General features: G+C 38.3%; 1 protein-coding gene across 1 annotated transcript in view; it reads right to left on the bottom strand.

Annotated features, from left to right (window-relative positions):
- Positions 1-14,868, bottom strand: part of LOC141352832 (macrophage mannose receptor 1-like) — a 54,613-nt gene that overhangs the window by 36,173 nt on the left and 3,572 nt on the right. The window contains exons 5-14 of the mRNA XM_073858845.1: positions 13,500-13,682; positions 12,778-12,959; positions 12,581-12,694; positions 12,136-12,251; positions 7,997-8,145; positions 7,708-7,904; positions 7,376-7,491; positions 3,689-3,770; positions 3,421-3,565; positions 1,258-1,296 (exon numbers count right to left, since the gene is read on the bottom strand). Coding sequence (XP_073714946.1) covers positions 1,258-1,296; positions 3,421-3,565; positions 3,689-3,770; positions 7,376-7,491; positions 7,708-7,904; positions 7,997-8,145; positions 12,136-12,251; positions 12,581-12,694; positions 12,778-12,959; positions 13,500-13,682 — 1,323 coding nt within the window. The remainder of the gene's footprint in view (positions 1-1,257; positions 1,297-3,420; positions 3,566-3,688; positions 3,771-7,375; positions 7,492-7,707; positions 7,905-7,996; positions 8,146-12,135; positions 12,252-12,580; positions 12,695-12,777; positions 12,960-13,499; positions 13,683-14,868) is intronic.

Here is a 14,868-nt window from a genome sequence, read left to right as displayed (position 1 = left end):
TTAAGTTTATGCAGCAAATAGCCTACAATATGGGATGCAATACGGCTATCAATGAGATTAAAACCTACACTACTGCTCAAAAGTTTAAGGTCACTTAACTAAAATGTTAACTGTGGTCTTAAAATCATTAAATCTGAAGGCTTATGGTTAAATGCTTGAAATTACTTTTGTAGACAAAATATAGCTGTGCCAAACAGATTAATTTTTGTTATTAGAAACCAAAAAATATATTTTTTGAAATAGATGACTTACACTGAATATTGAAGAAAAAGCAGCCAATAAGAGCCCTTATTATATATATATACTCCTTCTATACTCTTAAAAATTCATCCTAAATTTAAAATTTAGGAAACTTCTTGAAAAAAATGACACAGTTTTGCAGTTTCTAGGCAAAGGGTGACTTGCACTTCAGATGATGAAATGTAACCATTGATTTATTTTGGATGCTTTTAGTCACCAACAAAATTCTCCAGACACAGTTACATTTGTGCTATGCCGTAGTTTGGACATGTTTATTTTTATTCTGTAATATGGAAAAAATGTAAATAATAAAAAAATGTCCTCGGTATTTGAAAAATCCTGGCTACGGCCTTGAGTCTGATATAAAAGCTAATTAACAAAAAATCATGCCAGATGCACTTAGGCGGGTTTTGCATCTGAACTATTCATATGCAAAAATGTCTAGAATAGAACAATAGTTTTCCATCAGTGAGGCGTGCTACATAGGGGGTTGAGTAAAGAAAGGGGTGAATAAAAGAGCATCAATTGGGTGCTCTCAAGATAAATATACATAAATGGAAAAAACTCTCTTATATTGTCTTTCTAAATCTTCCCCTAGTGGCAGTTGTAATAAAGTTTCAGTTTGATGGAAATCTTGATTTCTCACGTCATGACCCCTTTAACAACTCGACGGTACAGCCAGATATGATTCTTCTGTGTTTATTTTTAAGATTGCTGCTTAAAGTTTGTGCACTGATGATTTAAAAATCATAATCTTTAAAAGATTCATAAGTTTTAACATATTTGATCATGAAATTGCAAGCTTGAAATGCATCAATGTTTTTTTAGTTCTTTAGTAAACTGTTAGATTAGGTTATAGGGACAATGTTTAGATTAAAGATGTATCACTCCATATCACAGAAACTCACATTAAAACATGAATCTACTAGAGAGCTACGTATAGATCTAAAGTTGAGCAACATGAGAAACAGATGAATGCTGTTGTATAACACATACTGTACACAAGTGAATCTTTACCTTTAATGACTGATGTCGGTGGGGATTTTGGAGTTATGCCTGTAAAAAAAAATTTAATAAAATTTTATACAAAGTTAATATTTTTTTCTATGTTGGTGTTTCAAAGTCCTTCCCTGCATCTAAAAGAGGTTTGTAATGTAAAGGATAATGTACATGCAGATGCTTTTATCCAAAGTGACTGAAAAGATTATCACAAAACTAACACAGGGAAATCAAAACTTACAATCTGAATGTGTTTGTCCTGAAATAACAACACATTATCCCACTTATTATACAGCTACTAGCCAAATTAATACATAACTGGACATAAATATTTTATAATCACATTGTTATGTCAATAATAAGGTACTCGACGATGTGCACCTTATAACCTTTGTAAACGTTTACCACATCATACAAATATTAAAGCAAAAAATACGAAGTCTTCCTTCTGTTGGAACAATTATTCCCTGACCGACTGTGACCGGTAATGCCCCATTTAGACGGCCAGTGACTAGCAGTAGCAGAGCGATCTCATTCATTTCAGTGGTAGCTTGGCGACTTCTGGCGATACGTGTTAAAGTGACCGTTGGCAACCGAATGGGTGTGTCCAGCGACAGGGGAAAGTTAAGAAAATTTTAACTTTATGCAAATTAAGAGTTTGGTTCCAAAAAGCGATAAACGCCATTTAAAAAAAAATTGTTACTGTCAAAATCAGTATTGTATCAGGTCAGTAATTAAAAGTAAATTCTTAATTTCATGCAAAATACAATATCCGCTGTGTTATTCTGTCATATTTTCTCCTTTTTTTCCCAAAATGCAATAAACGCCACTCCTCCTTTTCTGCAGAATGCAATAAATCTGCTCAACAAATCACAGCACACCATTCCACGCAATGTAAACAACAATGGCGGCACGGAATACACACAGAATCCTAGTTTTCCTCATTACTTTGTACTCCGTGATCAACAAACAAAATAATACTTATAAATACTAATGATGGCACTGATAAACCTGTGGTGATTTTCTGTGACTGGAAAGAAACGTAAGCCATCAACATCTAATCATTTACGCGAGAGGCACTCGAACTGGGTGTTGCTTGTTCTCCCGACAGCATCAAGCTTCTGTAATGCTAACACATTGACCCCAGAGGATCTTATAAAAACTTTATAATAACTAAATAAATAACTTTCCATTATTTTACGAGAAGCCAACGAAAATCGAGCAGAACCGAAACATTTTACAGCTGATATCTGTTAAGAAGTTCAGCAACGACGTCCCAAAGATAACAGCATCAATGACAGAGTTATGAATATGACAAAGTAAGTGTTTTGATGCCATTAATGTTTATTTTTTTAATCAGTGTATACCACTAGTCAACTAAATGAATATAACATGGCAAAGATTAATGCACATTTATATATTGATCCAATAGATTTATAGCATTTTGAAAAAAAAACGTCATGGATTTATTGCATTTTGTAATCAGTATTTATAATAAATCTTTAAAAATCAAATTATGTATGTTTTTATAACCTAAAGGTGCTATGTGAAAGATTGTAATTGAAAATAGGGGTTTTCATCTTGTCACTTTCTTTGTATAGAAAGCCAAAATGAGTCAAAATGGATTTATTGTGTCTTGGTACCAAACTCATTAAATGATGAGCAATTTTCGGGAGCGATTTTCAGCAGTGACTACCAAAGGGAGCGAAGCAACGGAGTTCTCGTCATCCTTCTACCGTCAGTTACTGGAGTAGACACTACTCATTTGTTTATAGTCCTATTCGGACGGGATTCGTTTTACAGGGGTAGATGGCGTAATGTAATTTTACCACAGGACATCTGTAATATTGATGGTCAATTCGGACGGGATTAGAAATCTCAGTAAAACATTCAGAAGTGGGAGGGGTAACTCAATTACGCAGCGTGTCACCTCTCTTGTCGTCACCATGCACATTTATTATTTAAGTCATTTAAACTTACTGTACTGTAAATTACTGTAAATTTAAGGCAGCAAATAATTTTTTACAATGTACTGACTTCAAAATGTTGCGGCTGACCAATCAGAATCACAAATTCCAGAGAGCCGTGTAATAAATCTAAATATTCATCAAGGCAATTCATTCACTAACACATTTTTATTTACTCTGTACTGTATATACTTGCTTATATCTGCCTGTGTACCTATTGGAATCTGACAGATCCAGTCCATATAAGTATCACAATCACGATCATTCCACATGCGTGCATAATTACTGCCATATTCAGCACAGTTCTCATTATTGTTGTAGTTGCTTGGTTCACCAGAGGCCCAGTTCTGATAATCGGACTAAAACAGAAATAAACACACAATCACGGACAGAAGAACATGATAGAAATGTAAAATAATGTTAGAAGGAAAAGCCTCAACGAATCAACACAAATAGAGAGAGAGTAATGAGAAATCACTTACAGGAGTTTGATCTGACCACACATAACTAGAATTATTGTCCAATGAAGTGAAGCCGATCCACGCTGGGTCTGATTTGTAATACCTGAAAAAAATGTCATGTGACAAAACTGAAATTCTTCTCTCTTTGCTAATGGTCTGCAGTATGTGTTTCCCTTCTTGCGAGTTGTGCAGGGTTATTTTTTCACTCAGAGGGCATATACTTCATATTTGTCACATAAGACTAAAGTTCTGTCTACTTGAGTGTGGAGAGACGGGAAAGACAGAAAGCTCTAAAATCTTCTGTGACTACTTGACTGTATTGAGCACAGGGACATTTCAAGATTTTGGGGGCCCTAGGCAAAAAGTGAAGTGAGGTCCCAAGTCCTCCCTCAGACATTTTTTTTTATTCAGATGGGACTTTTTAGCCTGGGTGCCAGCCGATCTTAGCCCTGCTGTTGTGGACATTTTGAAAATGGGAAGATCAGTCTGGGGTTTCACCGTTGAGGAGCTACTATGCTAGACCCAAAGCTGGTCGAACCAATCAAATTGTCAGGGCGGGCTTTATACGATGATGGACAGATGATCAACAGTAACCCTCAATTTCCACCGACTGCGGAAAGGCTGCGGAACCGCTGCGGAACGGTCAATCGCTTTCCATTCAAGTCAATGTGTGTATTTCCACTGACTGCGCTCCGAATCCGTCACAGCTCCGGCCATCCGAAGCCCTCCGACACAAATACGCAGAGCTTCTATTTTTGACGGATGCCGGACAGCTCCGCAGGGCGGAGCCATGAATTTATCGCGTGATATTACCTGAATTCACGAAATCTCGTGTTGGGATCTGGGCTGGTTTGTAATAACGTCATAATTCAATGTCATAATGGGCGTAGACAGAACTAGATATCGCGCGATCTTCATGTGAATTTGCGAGAACTCACGGGTACTCGTCACTTCAGCACGCAGCCGCTCTGCAACAAATACGGATCCGGTGGGTATTGACGGATGGCCGAGTGCGGAGCCGTAACGCAGCGGAGCCGATCTGCAGCCGCTCCGCAGTCGGTGGAAATCCGGGGTAACGTCACCAAAGAGCGCGTGTGTTGAATCTATTTACAACGAAATGGCTGCCGCTGTAGAATTCAGATGTGTGGATTCTGACATTGAGTCTGTTCTAAAAGATATCGACAGAGCATTGATTTAAAAAGAGGAACAGAGAAACGCAAGCAAGGCATTTGTTGATGTTTTTGCCGTCCTTCCTATGGGATTCAGCAAAAGTTGGTCGCACTTATGGAGGACAAAGTTAAAGAAGTAACTGAAATGGGCATCACGGCAATGCAACTCGGCGTGCATGTCTCTGATGCAGAAAAAAGGGTCTTGCAAGAACTGTTGATAAGGTATTCCCATTGGTTGCTAAAGAGTAAATTGACATACACCAGTGATTATTCTCCAAGCCATGAAAGGAATAATTCATGATTACTCATGGTTTTAGATGTACTGTTGCAGTAGTTTTAGGCAAAAATAGCAATTTTTCGATCTCAAAACCACTAGGTGGCGCTATGTAAAAAATCTTGCATGGAACTTCAGGGCATGACTGTGTTACATCTAGCTAGTTTCACACTTATACACTTTAGTTTAGCAAAGATCAGTTGTAAGACCATAAGGCTTGCTTGATATGAAAGGTTTTGTTCAATTATAAGGCCAACTAGTTGTGCAGACATTAGAGCTGAAGATCTTTGGCATTAATTTATCTTGGCCTTTATCTTAATTTCATTATTGCCAAATACCCATCTTAATTCACAATGTATTATCTTTATTTATTCGTTAAGAAATAATTATTTTTATTGGCATGTTGGCCTATTTATAGTGTATTGCATAGGCCTATTTAGAGTGAGATCTTACGATGTTACAGATTACTTCTTTTATTTCTTTGTTTTGACTTCCAAGTTGCGTAGCCTAGTTAGTCATAAATAAATAATGTTAAAACCTGTGTAAATTACTCATTCTTGACAAAAGCTGTGTACGTGTAGCCTGGTCCAACCAGACTCTTGTACATTAATTTCATTTGCACATAGAGTCTGGCCACACTCCATTGCAAAGCATTACTTCCGTTAAGGAGGGTCCTCTGTTGAAGTTTAAAACTATTGGATCTGCCCTGATCACTCTGAATCTGCCATAACCAATCGCTAACGTTTGGTCGTGACGTGTGTCACTCAGTCTGGCGCACGACCTCAACGTCCGTGTTCTTAGCCACTCCCCGCTGTTCGCTAATTGGACCTGCAGATTTTTGCCGGAGAAAACGAGACTCTACACATCAATCCCAGACATTGTTCTGAAGCGAAATGAAAATTAAGCGGAAGAACGTAGGAGGCGGAGCCAGGCTAGTGTACGTGCACACATTTAAATAATGTCGGGCTGTAAACGGGTTCGGGCTTTTAAAAAGCTGTAAATCAAAATTTTCCTTTGGGTTCGGGACGAATTCTGTCTGGCTTCGGTCATTTCGGGCCTAACTTTTAAAGGAATAGTCTACTCATTTTCAATATTAAAATATGTTATTACCTTAACTAAGAACTGTTGATACATCCCTCTGTCGTCTGTGTGCGTGCGCGTGGGCGCTGGGGCGCGCTGCGACACTTCGATGGCATTTAGCTTGGCCCCATTCATTCAATGGTGCCATTTAGAGATAAAGTTAGAAGTGACCAAACACATCAACGTTTTTCCTATTTAAGACGAGTGGTTATACGAGCAAGTTTGGTGGTACGGGGTGAGACGTGGCGCTTTTCTGGGCGGATTTGGGGGAGGAACTGTGTTTTGTGGCGTGGTGGCACTTTTGGGAGTGCTTCGACTCGCCTGAAAAGTCCGCTCCCCTTCTCCCTCTCATAATGGGAGGGGGAGGGGGTTACTGCGCCGAGTCGAAGTGCTCCCAAAAGTGCTATTACGCCATAAAATGTAGCTCCTCTTTTAAATCCGCTTAGAAAAGCGATACGTTTTATTTTGTACCACCAAACTTGCTTGTATAACTACTCGTCTTAAATAGGAAAAACGTTGATGTGTTTGGTCACTTCGAACTTTATCTCCAAATGGTACCATTGAACGAATGGGGCTAAGCTAAATACTATCGAAGCGTCGCAGCGCGCTCCAGCGCTTACGTGCATGCACACAGATGATAGAGGGATGTATCAACAATTCTTAGTTAAGGTGATAACATATTTTAATATTGAAAATGAGTAGACTATTCCTTTAAGGCCTGATTACAGCTCATACTCTGCTCATACATCAGCGTATCAAATCTGGTGAAAAAATTCAATTTCGTTGCAAAGTTATAACTATTTATGTGTAAAAAACACAAAATTTAAAGGTCATTTTTAGTTTTTCACAAATTTCAGCCATTTCTGATGGAAATTTTAATATAACGGCAATAGAGTTTTTTATTCAGAAGGTAATGCCTTGTTCTTCCTATGTTGTTTTCGAGTCGATCAGAATAACCCTCGAGGAGATATTCGCACATGTTTTTAAGCGCTATTTTACTGTGCAGAGCTAACCGTAAGACGAATCCTGGCATGCCTGCCATAGACCACAATTGCGGAAGAAGAGGAAGAATCGGAAGAATAATAATAAGAAAACTAACAGATACAATAGGGGTCTTCGACCATTCTAGGCTTGACCCCCTAAATAAAGAATATATTCTGTGTGTTAGAACATGTAAGTACTTACCATAACACACTCATTTCATCTTCTGAATGAAAGCTTGCTAAATCACCACCAATAGCTCGACAGAAGTCACGCGCTTCAAACCAAGTCTTCTTCTTCTCCTTCTTATTTCTGTATATCTAAGAAATACATATAAAAACTGTGATTGTCCACAACACAAATAATATGATGTGTTTTATTGGTTAATAATTATATTAATATTAATGTTGCATCCTTATAATGTTACATTTCTAGAATTTGTGTTCTTTCTGTGCCTTCTGTGACATTTTTAAAAGTGTGTTAATGCTGTTACAGACACTCAGTGTTTCAGGAGAATCGTGTGTCTTCACATTTACCTGAATACAACTTCCTGGATCTTTTTTAGTCCATTTAGCCGGGCAGCTGAGAGGTCGTGTGGTCTGTGGCTCTCGGGTTGTAGTGAGTCCTTCTGCCATTTTCTTACAGATGTATTTCTGTTTAGTGTTGCAGGCCAATACATCCCATAATCCTGCTGAAGTTCCTGTTAACATTGCTACACAACCTCGGTGCTTATCTGAGTTTGAAAATACAAAGACGTTAAACTCTTGTAGATTTGACTTTGATTGATGTCACACAGACCGAACACAATGAAACTCATCAACATACCTGGCATGCCTACATTAAAGTGTGTAAACTTGACTTCATCACCATTGATCCACTGGAATTGCTCATTCTGATGAGTATTAGACAAACCAATCCAGAAATATTTCTCAGGTCGAACACCAACCAGACTGATGAGAAACGCATTCTCATATCTAATAGCAAAGATATGACATTGTATTATTCTTATCACTGTAATTCAGTAAAGTATTACTACTTATTAAACATTTCTAAATTGTAAATTAGTCTGTGAATTCCATTCGGAAGTGATTATCCCTAAACCCGTTGAAGATCAGTGCACTTGGATGTAACATTTCGAGGATGTAACGTTACCACAATAATGTCACATTGTGCGGACGAATAAAAAACACTTGGAATTAAGCAATGACAACAATCATTTTCTCTGGACCGATCTGTTTCTCCCCCAAAAGGATGAAAAAACACAGTTTAGAACTGCAGTTAAGGATGCTTACAGTTGGACACTTGATAATTTATTTTCGCGTGACATGACTATTAAAACACGTTGTGAGATTTCACCACTGATAAACTAAATATGAATAAAAAACAAGTTATGGTTTTATGACACCAAATACTGCTGGTTTTTGACCATGAAACACAGACAGGGCAAACATGAGAGCCAAGGAATCCCAGATAGGGCGGTGGTCAGCAGGGCGAGTGAACATTAACGTCAGTTGGTGTTTTTGGTCTTCTCCAAATCTTTCTTAGCAAACGTTCAAACAGGCGCTATCTTTACTAATCGACTGCAGATTTGAATATTATACATATTCTCGACTGAACTAATCTTAAATCTACACGTTGTGACCAAGAAACGGTAATATTAACGGCTATTCTGTCCATTGAGTTATTATGAAATTCAAAACAGCCAAAAGTGTTACCTGTTATTATGGCCTTCAAATCAGTGGTGGAAGAAAGTAGTTCCCAAACAAAGAGGCTTTAAAAATAACTCTGCTTGTTTTCTAGTTGTTGTTTTATAGGCCTACGGCCTCGTGCCCCTGGCCTAATCACAGCCGTGATTATATAAACCCACATAGCAATGTTGTTCCGGCCCAGCTCCGGCCCACACAATCAGTTTTCCTCGGCCCACATACAGGGAAGAATGACGGCCCTACAATGGCCCAGTTCTGGATTACAGACAATAGCACATAACTGGCCCAGACCTGGGCCAGAACAGGCCCTACAAACAAGCCTACGATGGCCCTTGCATAGGCAGCCCTCACTTAGCCCCCAGGAAGCCCTAATGCAGCAAAATCCCCAGAGTTAAATAAACACTACTGGATGTATATATTGTCCCAGTCTTACAGAGTGTTAAAAAGTAACACTGAAGCAGAATTAAAAGCTTTGTTATCCTCTCTCTCACCATCTCTGTCTGAAACCTTAAATTGCATATTACATCTTACTTGTAGAGTCATTTTCTTACTTCAGGTTTAGATTTTGTTCCATTTAAAGTCACCCTTATTGTGATTAGTGTTTGTTTTAGTTGAACTTGACTCTTGACTCTTCCCTTACTTAGTTTTTTGACTGCTTTAACTCTGTGTTTTAAGGCATGTTGTTTACAGCAGGGAAAAGACAATAGAGCAATTATTTGATGGTGGTTAACACTGTTAATAAAGTCTAAACATAATCAACTAGAAAACGTATATATTAATTTAATGCTTGAACACCTATCAGAAGCATCCTTCTCTGACAACAATGTGATGCTACAGTATGAAATCCAGCTCTCTCATAGCAGTTTGTTATTCTAAAGAATTTTAAAAACACTGACACTTAAAATAAACCGGTTTGTTATGTAGACACACAAACATCAAAGGCCCTATTTTAACAATCTGAAATGCAAGTGCGAAGCGCAAAGCGCAAGTGACTTTGTGGGCGGATCTTGGGCACTGTTGCTATTTTCCCGGCGCAAGAAATAACTCTTGCGCCATGCGCAAATCAATAAGGGGTTGGTCTGAAGTAGGTACATTAGTCATAGGTGTGGTTTGGGCGTAACGTTGAATAAACCAATCAGAACGCTATCCAACATTCCCTTTAAACGCAAGGGCGCAAGTTCCATGGCGGGTTGCTATTATTATGACGCCAAGAGCGGTTCACAGCCGAGGAGACTGACGTTCTTGTAAGAGCAGTCAAAGACAGAGAAGTTGTTTTGTATGGAGATGGGAGAAATCCGCCCAAATCACCGTCGGTTAAACAGGCGTGAGAGGAAATGGCCACAATTGTCTCATCAGCTGGCAATGGCATCCCCATCGTTGCGCCAAGCGCTACAATGATGTCAGGAGACGGGGAATCCCAAGCTTGCCACCGTAAATCGGGCACACCGTGTCGGGAGGTGGATCTGCCTCTACACATGACCTGACGCCAGCAGAGGACATCGCTGCGTAAACCCTCACCGCTGAAAGGGTTTGGGGGCTTTGAAATCGAACCCAAGAAACGCAAGCAAGGTCCAACCCCAAAGTACACTTACAAATCAAGTTCATATACATTAAGGTTTCTTATGAAAACATTTTAATTATTATTTACATAAAATGAACTTAATACAGCCACACAACAAACTTATGAAAATATCTTAATCGTTATTTGCATGATAATTTTTTAACGCAGCCACACAATAAATAAAAACTATCACCACAATGCTCACCACAATGATTTCCCTTATGTCATGTATCAATATTTTTTATTGTAACAATTTATGATTTAATGATTTCCCTTATCTCATGTGTTAATATTTTTATTGTAACAATTTATGATTTGCAAAAATAACTGTTGCATCTGTGTAGATTAGATAAGCAAAGTGTGTGCGCGTTGTGCACGCTATACATTGTGGTCAAGCATGCGCCCTAAAATAGCATAATGAACAATGCGCAACGCGCCACTGACTTTAGAGTAGTTTTTTCTGGTCAGTGGCGCAATTGTTTTTTTGAAACTGCAAAATAGCATCAGGGGTGGTTTGCCCCGGAACACGTCTCCTTATTTGTGCTGAACCACCCAGAGAGCGCAAGTTCATTCCCTAGTTTGCCGACGTGTGTCTGTGGAGGGAAAAACCCGCTGTACGCCGGTGCAAAATACGAATGATACATGCGTCACTGACAAAGTCAATTGCGCTGGGTGCAAGATAGGGGCCCAAGAATCAGAGTATGAATCACAATGATGGTGACAATAAAATGAAAAACTTCATGCTGCAATGCATGCTGGGTATCAACAAATTACAAATCTCATCCAGGACTCCCATCATGCACTGCAGCATGGTTAATAATGAACTTTTTACTATTTTCTTTGTCACCATGGTTGCGATTCATACTCTGATTCTTGATGTTTGTGTGTCTACATAACAAATAATTTTAAGTGTCAGTGTTTCAAAATTCTTCAGAATAACAAACTGCTATGAGAGAGCTGGATCTCATACTGTAGTATCACTTTATTGTCAGAGAAAGATGCTTCTGATAAGTGTTCAAACATTAAATTAATACATACGTTTTCTATGATGTTTAGACTTTATTAACAGTGCTAACCACCATCAACGAATTGCTCTATTGTCTTCTCCCTGCTGTAAACAACATGTCTTAACAACACAAAATTAAAGCAGTCAAAAAACTAAATAAGGGAAGAGTCAAGAGTCAAGTCCAACTAAAACAAACATTGATCACAATAATGGTGACTTTAAATGGAACAAAATCTAAACCTAAAGTATGAAAATGACTCTACAAGTAAGATGTAAAATGCAATTTTAGGTTTCAGTCAGAGATGGTGAGAGAGAGGATAACAGAGCTTTTAATTCTGCTTCAGTGTTACTTTTTAACACTCTGTAAGATTGGGACAATATATACATCCAGTAGTGTTTATTTAACTCTGGGGATTTTGCTGCATAAGGACTTCCTGGGGGCTAAGTGAGGGCTGCCTATGCAAGGGCCATCGTAGGCTTGTTTGTAGGGCCTGTTCTGGCCCAGGTCTGGGCCAGTTATGTGCTATTGTCTGTTATCCAGAACTGGGCCATTGTAGGGCCGTCATTCTTCGTTGTATATGGGCCGAGGAAAACTGGTTGTGTGCCCGGAGCTGGGCCGGAACAACGTTGCTATGTGGGAAGCTATGTCACACTCCTACTCGAGCGATATTACTAAATATCATCTACTCACCTGCTGTCAACATCAACCAGGTTAGCTGCGTTCTGCTCACACGTCAGTTTGGCATCATCAAAAGTTTTGGTTTCTATGGCAACATTATAACAGTAATGGCCAAACCTAAACCAACCCTGGGAAAAGAAATTCTCACTATCACCAAATGTCCATTAAATATAATTTACATCTGTATATTTACACAACACTTAATACACAACAACACAACATCAATAATGTCTCATGACCACATAACAGACAGAAAACACACAGAAACTGTAAAAATTATATACATTTATAATGATTTTACAAAAACAACTTGATGTTAATGTTACATTTCACTTTGATTTGTAATTTGTCAGTGTGTTTATTGTGTGACTTTATTGTGGCTATTTGTTGACTTTCTTCATTATTTAATGTTTGTTTATTGAAGTAAAATAAAGAGTATGAGGTGATGCAGACTCACAGCTGGACATCCAGGACTGATGACCTCTGGAGATCCTTCAGGTTTAATGGAAGCTTTCTTCTTACAGATGAAACCATGAGCTGACTCACACAGATGATCTGACCACTTTCCCTCCTATTACACAAATGTTAAGCAACACTAATGAAGAATTATGACCATTAAACAATCAGAAAGAAACTATATTGAGAACGAGATGCAAAAAGAAAATTAAAACTACCCTCCTGTCCTGTGATGAGAACACAATCCTCCTTTCGATTTGTGATGTGTGAAGGTTCTCCAACAAACCGTTTAGTGAAGGTGACGTGTGATCTATCTGACCACTCAAACAGATTCTGAATCCTTTGATCATTAAGACCAATCCAGAGCTCATCAGTTGACACTACACAACAACAACAACAACAACAACATTCAATTTTATACCACCAACTGATATTAAATTATTAGAGGTGCAACACTAACAAAGATTTTGATAATCTAACAATCAATGATTGCTTTATTTGTATGTTGCCAAAACAAAATCTCCCTTAAACAGGTGCCATATGATGTAGTTTATCGTCAAGGTCACCACCATATTGGACCTGGCAAGAGCGATCTACAAGCAAACCGACGTAACAGAAGAGCTGTGGCATTTCTAAAAAAACACTAATATTTATATTTCCTGTTACATCAAGCACTGGTTTGGAAATATATTAACGTTATTGTGCTTTCTATCTAGAAATGCGTCAGTTCCACCGTTTGTGTTATAGGACAGTCCGGTCCTGTCCAATATGGTGCCAAAAGTGACTTGAGGGACAGGACATTGCGTCAGATTTACTTCTATGCTCAGCCATTCGCATTTATATATTTTTATTTATTTTGTCAGACAACAATGTGTAGTTTTTTTGTGTGTTACTAAAACTATTTAGTTGTGCAGACGTACTGTATCCAGTCTGAGATATGATGAAACTGTGTTCTTCTATATTGTGAATGCTCGCCAGATCTGATCCTTCTCTGTGACACTCGGCCAAAGCATCACTCCACGTCTTATTTGTGCGCTGCAGATAATAACAGTGACCGGCATATGGTACCCACGCCACTGGACAGAAGTTAGGCTGATCTTTACCTGAGAGAGAGAGAGAGAGAGAGAAACAATAACATTAATCAAATATGGGCTCTGTGTGTGTTTCCACAAAACTAATGGAAGATGTATGAAAGAGGTACTGTACTGTATAATATGTACCTTTTAAACGATGTATAGTAATGTGAATATTATTAATGTTTGTAGACAGTAGGCTATATAGATATTTTTTGCAGGCTAGATAGTTTGCAGCGTTGTTACGAAAGTTAAAAAATGTAACAGCTTTATTTTACAATTCTACATGAATTAAGTAATAGTGCTTTGCCAAACTAAAAGTGTTTTGCCAAACTAACCGAGACCTGGCCGTACCGACCCGGCTTTTCTGATGAGGCTAACGTACCCCTGAGTCTCTTATCACTTTCCCAAAGTACGGTCCGGACCTCCCGCTAGCATCTAGCAATTAGTATGTGGTCCACAAGCAGTATACAACCCCCGCCGGGTCTAAATTTCTGTAATTTGTGAAAATATTGCGTTTGAAAATGTTTTATAACGGGAATATGTTAGCATTGTCCAGGGAAAACGAATGTATTGTTGAGACTGCTACATCACAATTTACTCTGGAATCATTGTGTGTAATGAGTTTCTTCTCCTGAAATGTACATATTAGTGATACTTTTTTGCTTGATTTGTCTGTTGGCAACATAAACTGTTAATAATAATATATAAAAATAATAACACAGTATGGTTTGTACTGCTCACAATATCACTATGCACGCGCACATGACGTTAGTAGTGGGGCGTGATCAAAGGAGCAGCAGCTCATGAATATGTAATGACCAGCTCATAACAGCACAATCTGAAATGCCCTGAAACAGAGGCTACTAGAGATGGGTAACAATCTTTTCCTACAAGCTACTTCGAGCAAACAACTTTTGAAACATGCTTTATGGAACTCATACACCTATTTAACTTGTGGAAAAGCAGTCATAAGATGGGCACTTTAATATATTTCTATATGGCCCCAAACACGTTTCATTTAGAAAACCTGAAATTGCGTGTGCCCGTTGTTTCTTTCTTGTTAAAGACGCCCCACATTTTGCAGATGATGTGCTAATTTTATCAACAGTTAAAATTAATCAACATGTGCAAGTGCACTTCGTAATGTACAATGTAATATTAGGGAAAAATATTAAGACATACAATCAGTTAATCATATCTATATAAAATATAA

This window comes from Misgurnus anguillicaudatus, chromosome 21 (assembly GCF_027580225.2).
Source record: "Misgurnus anguillicaudatus chromosome 21, ASM2758022v2, whole genome shotgun sequence".
NCBI lineage: Eukaryota > Metazoa > Chordata > Actinopteri > Cypriniformes > Cobitidae > Misgurnus > Misgurnus anguillicaudatus.
The sequence above is the reverse complement of the archived record's forward strand: the minus strand, read 5'-3'. Positions and strand labels throughout refer to the sequence as shown.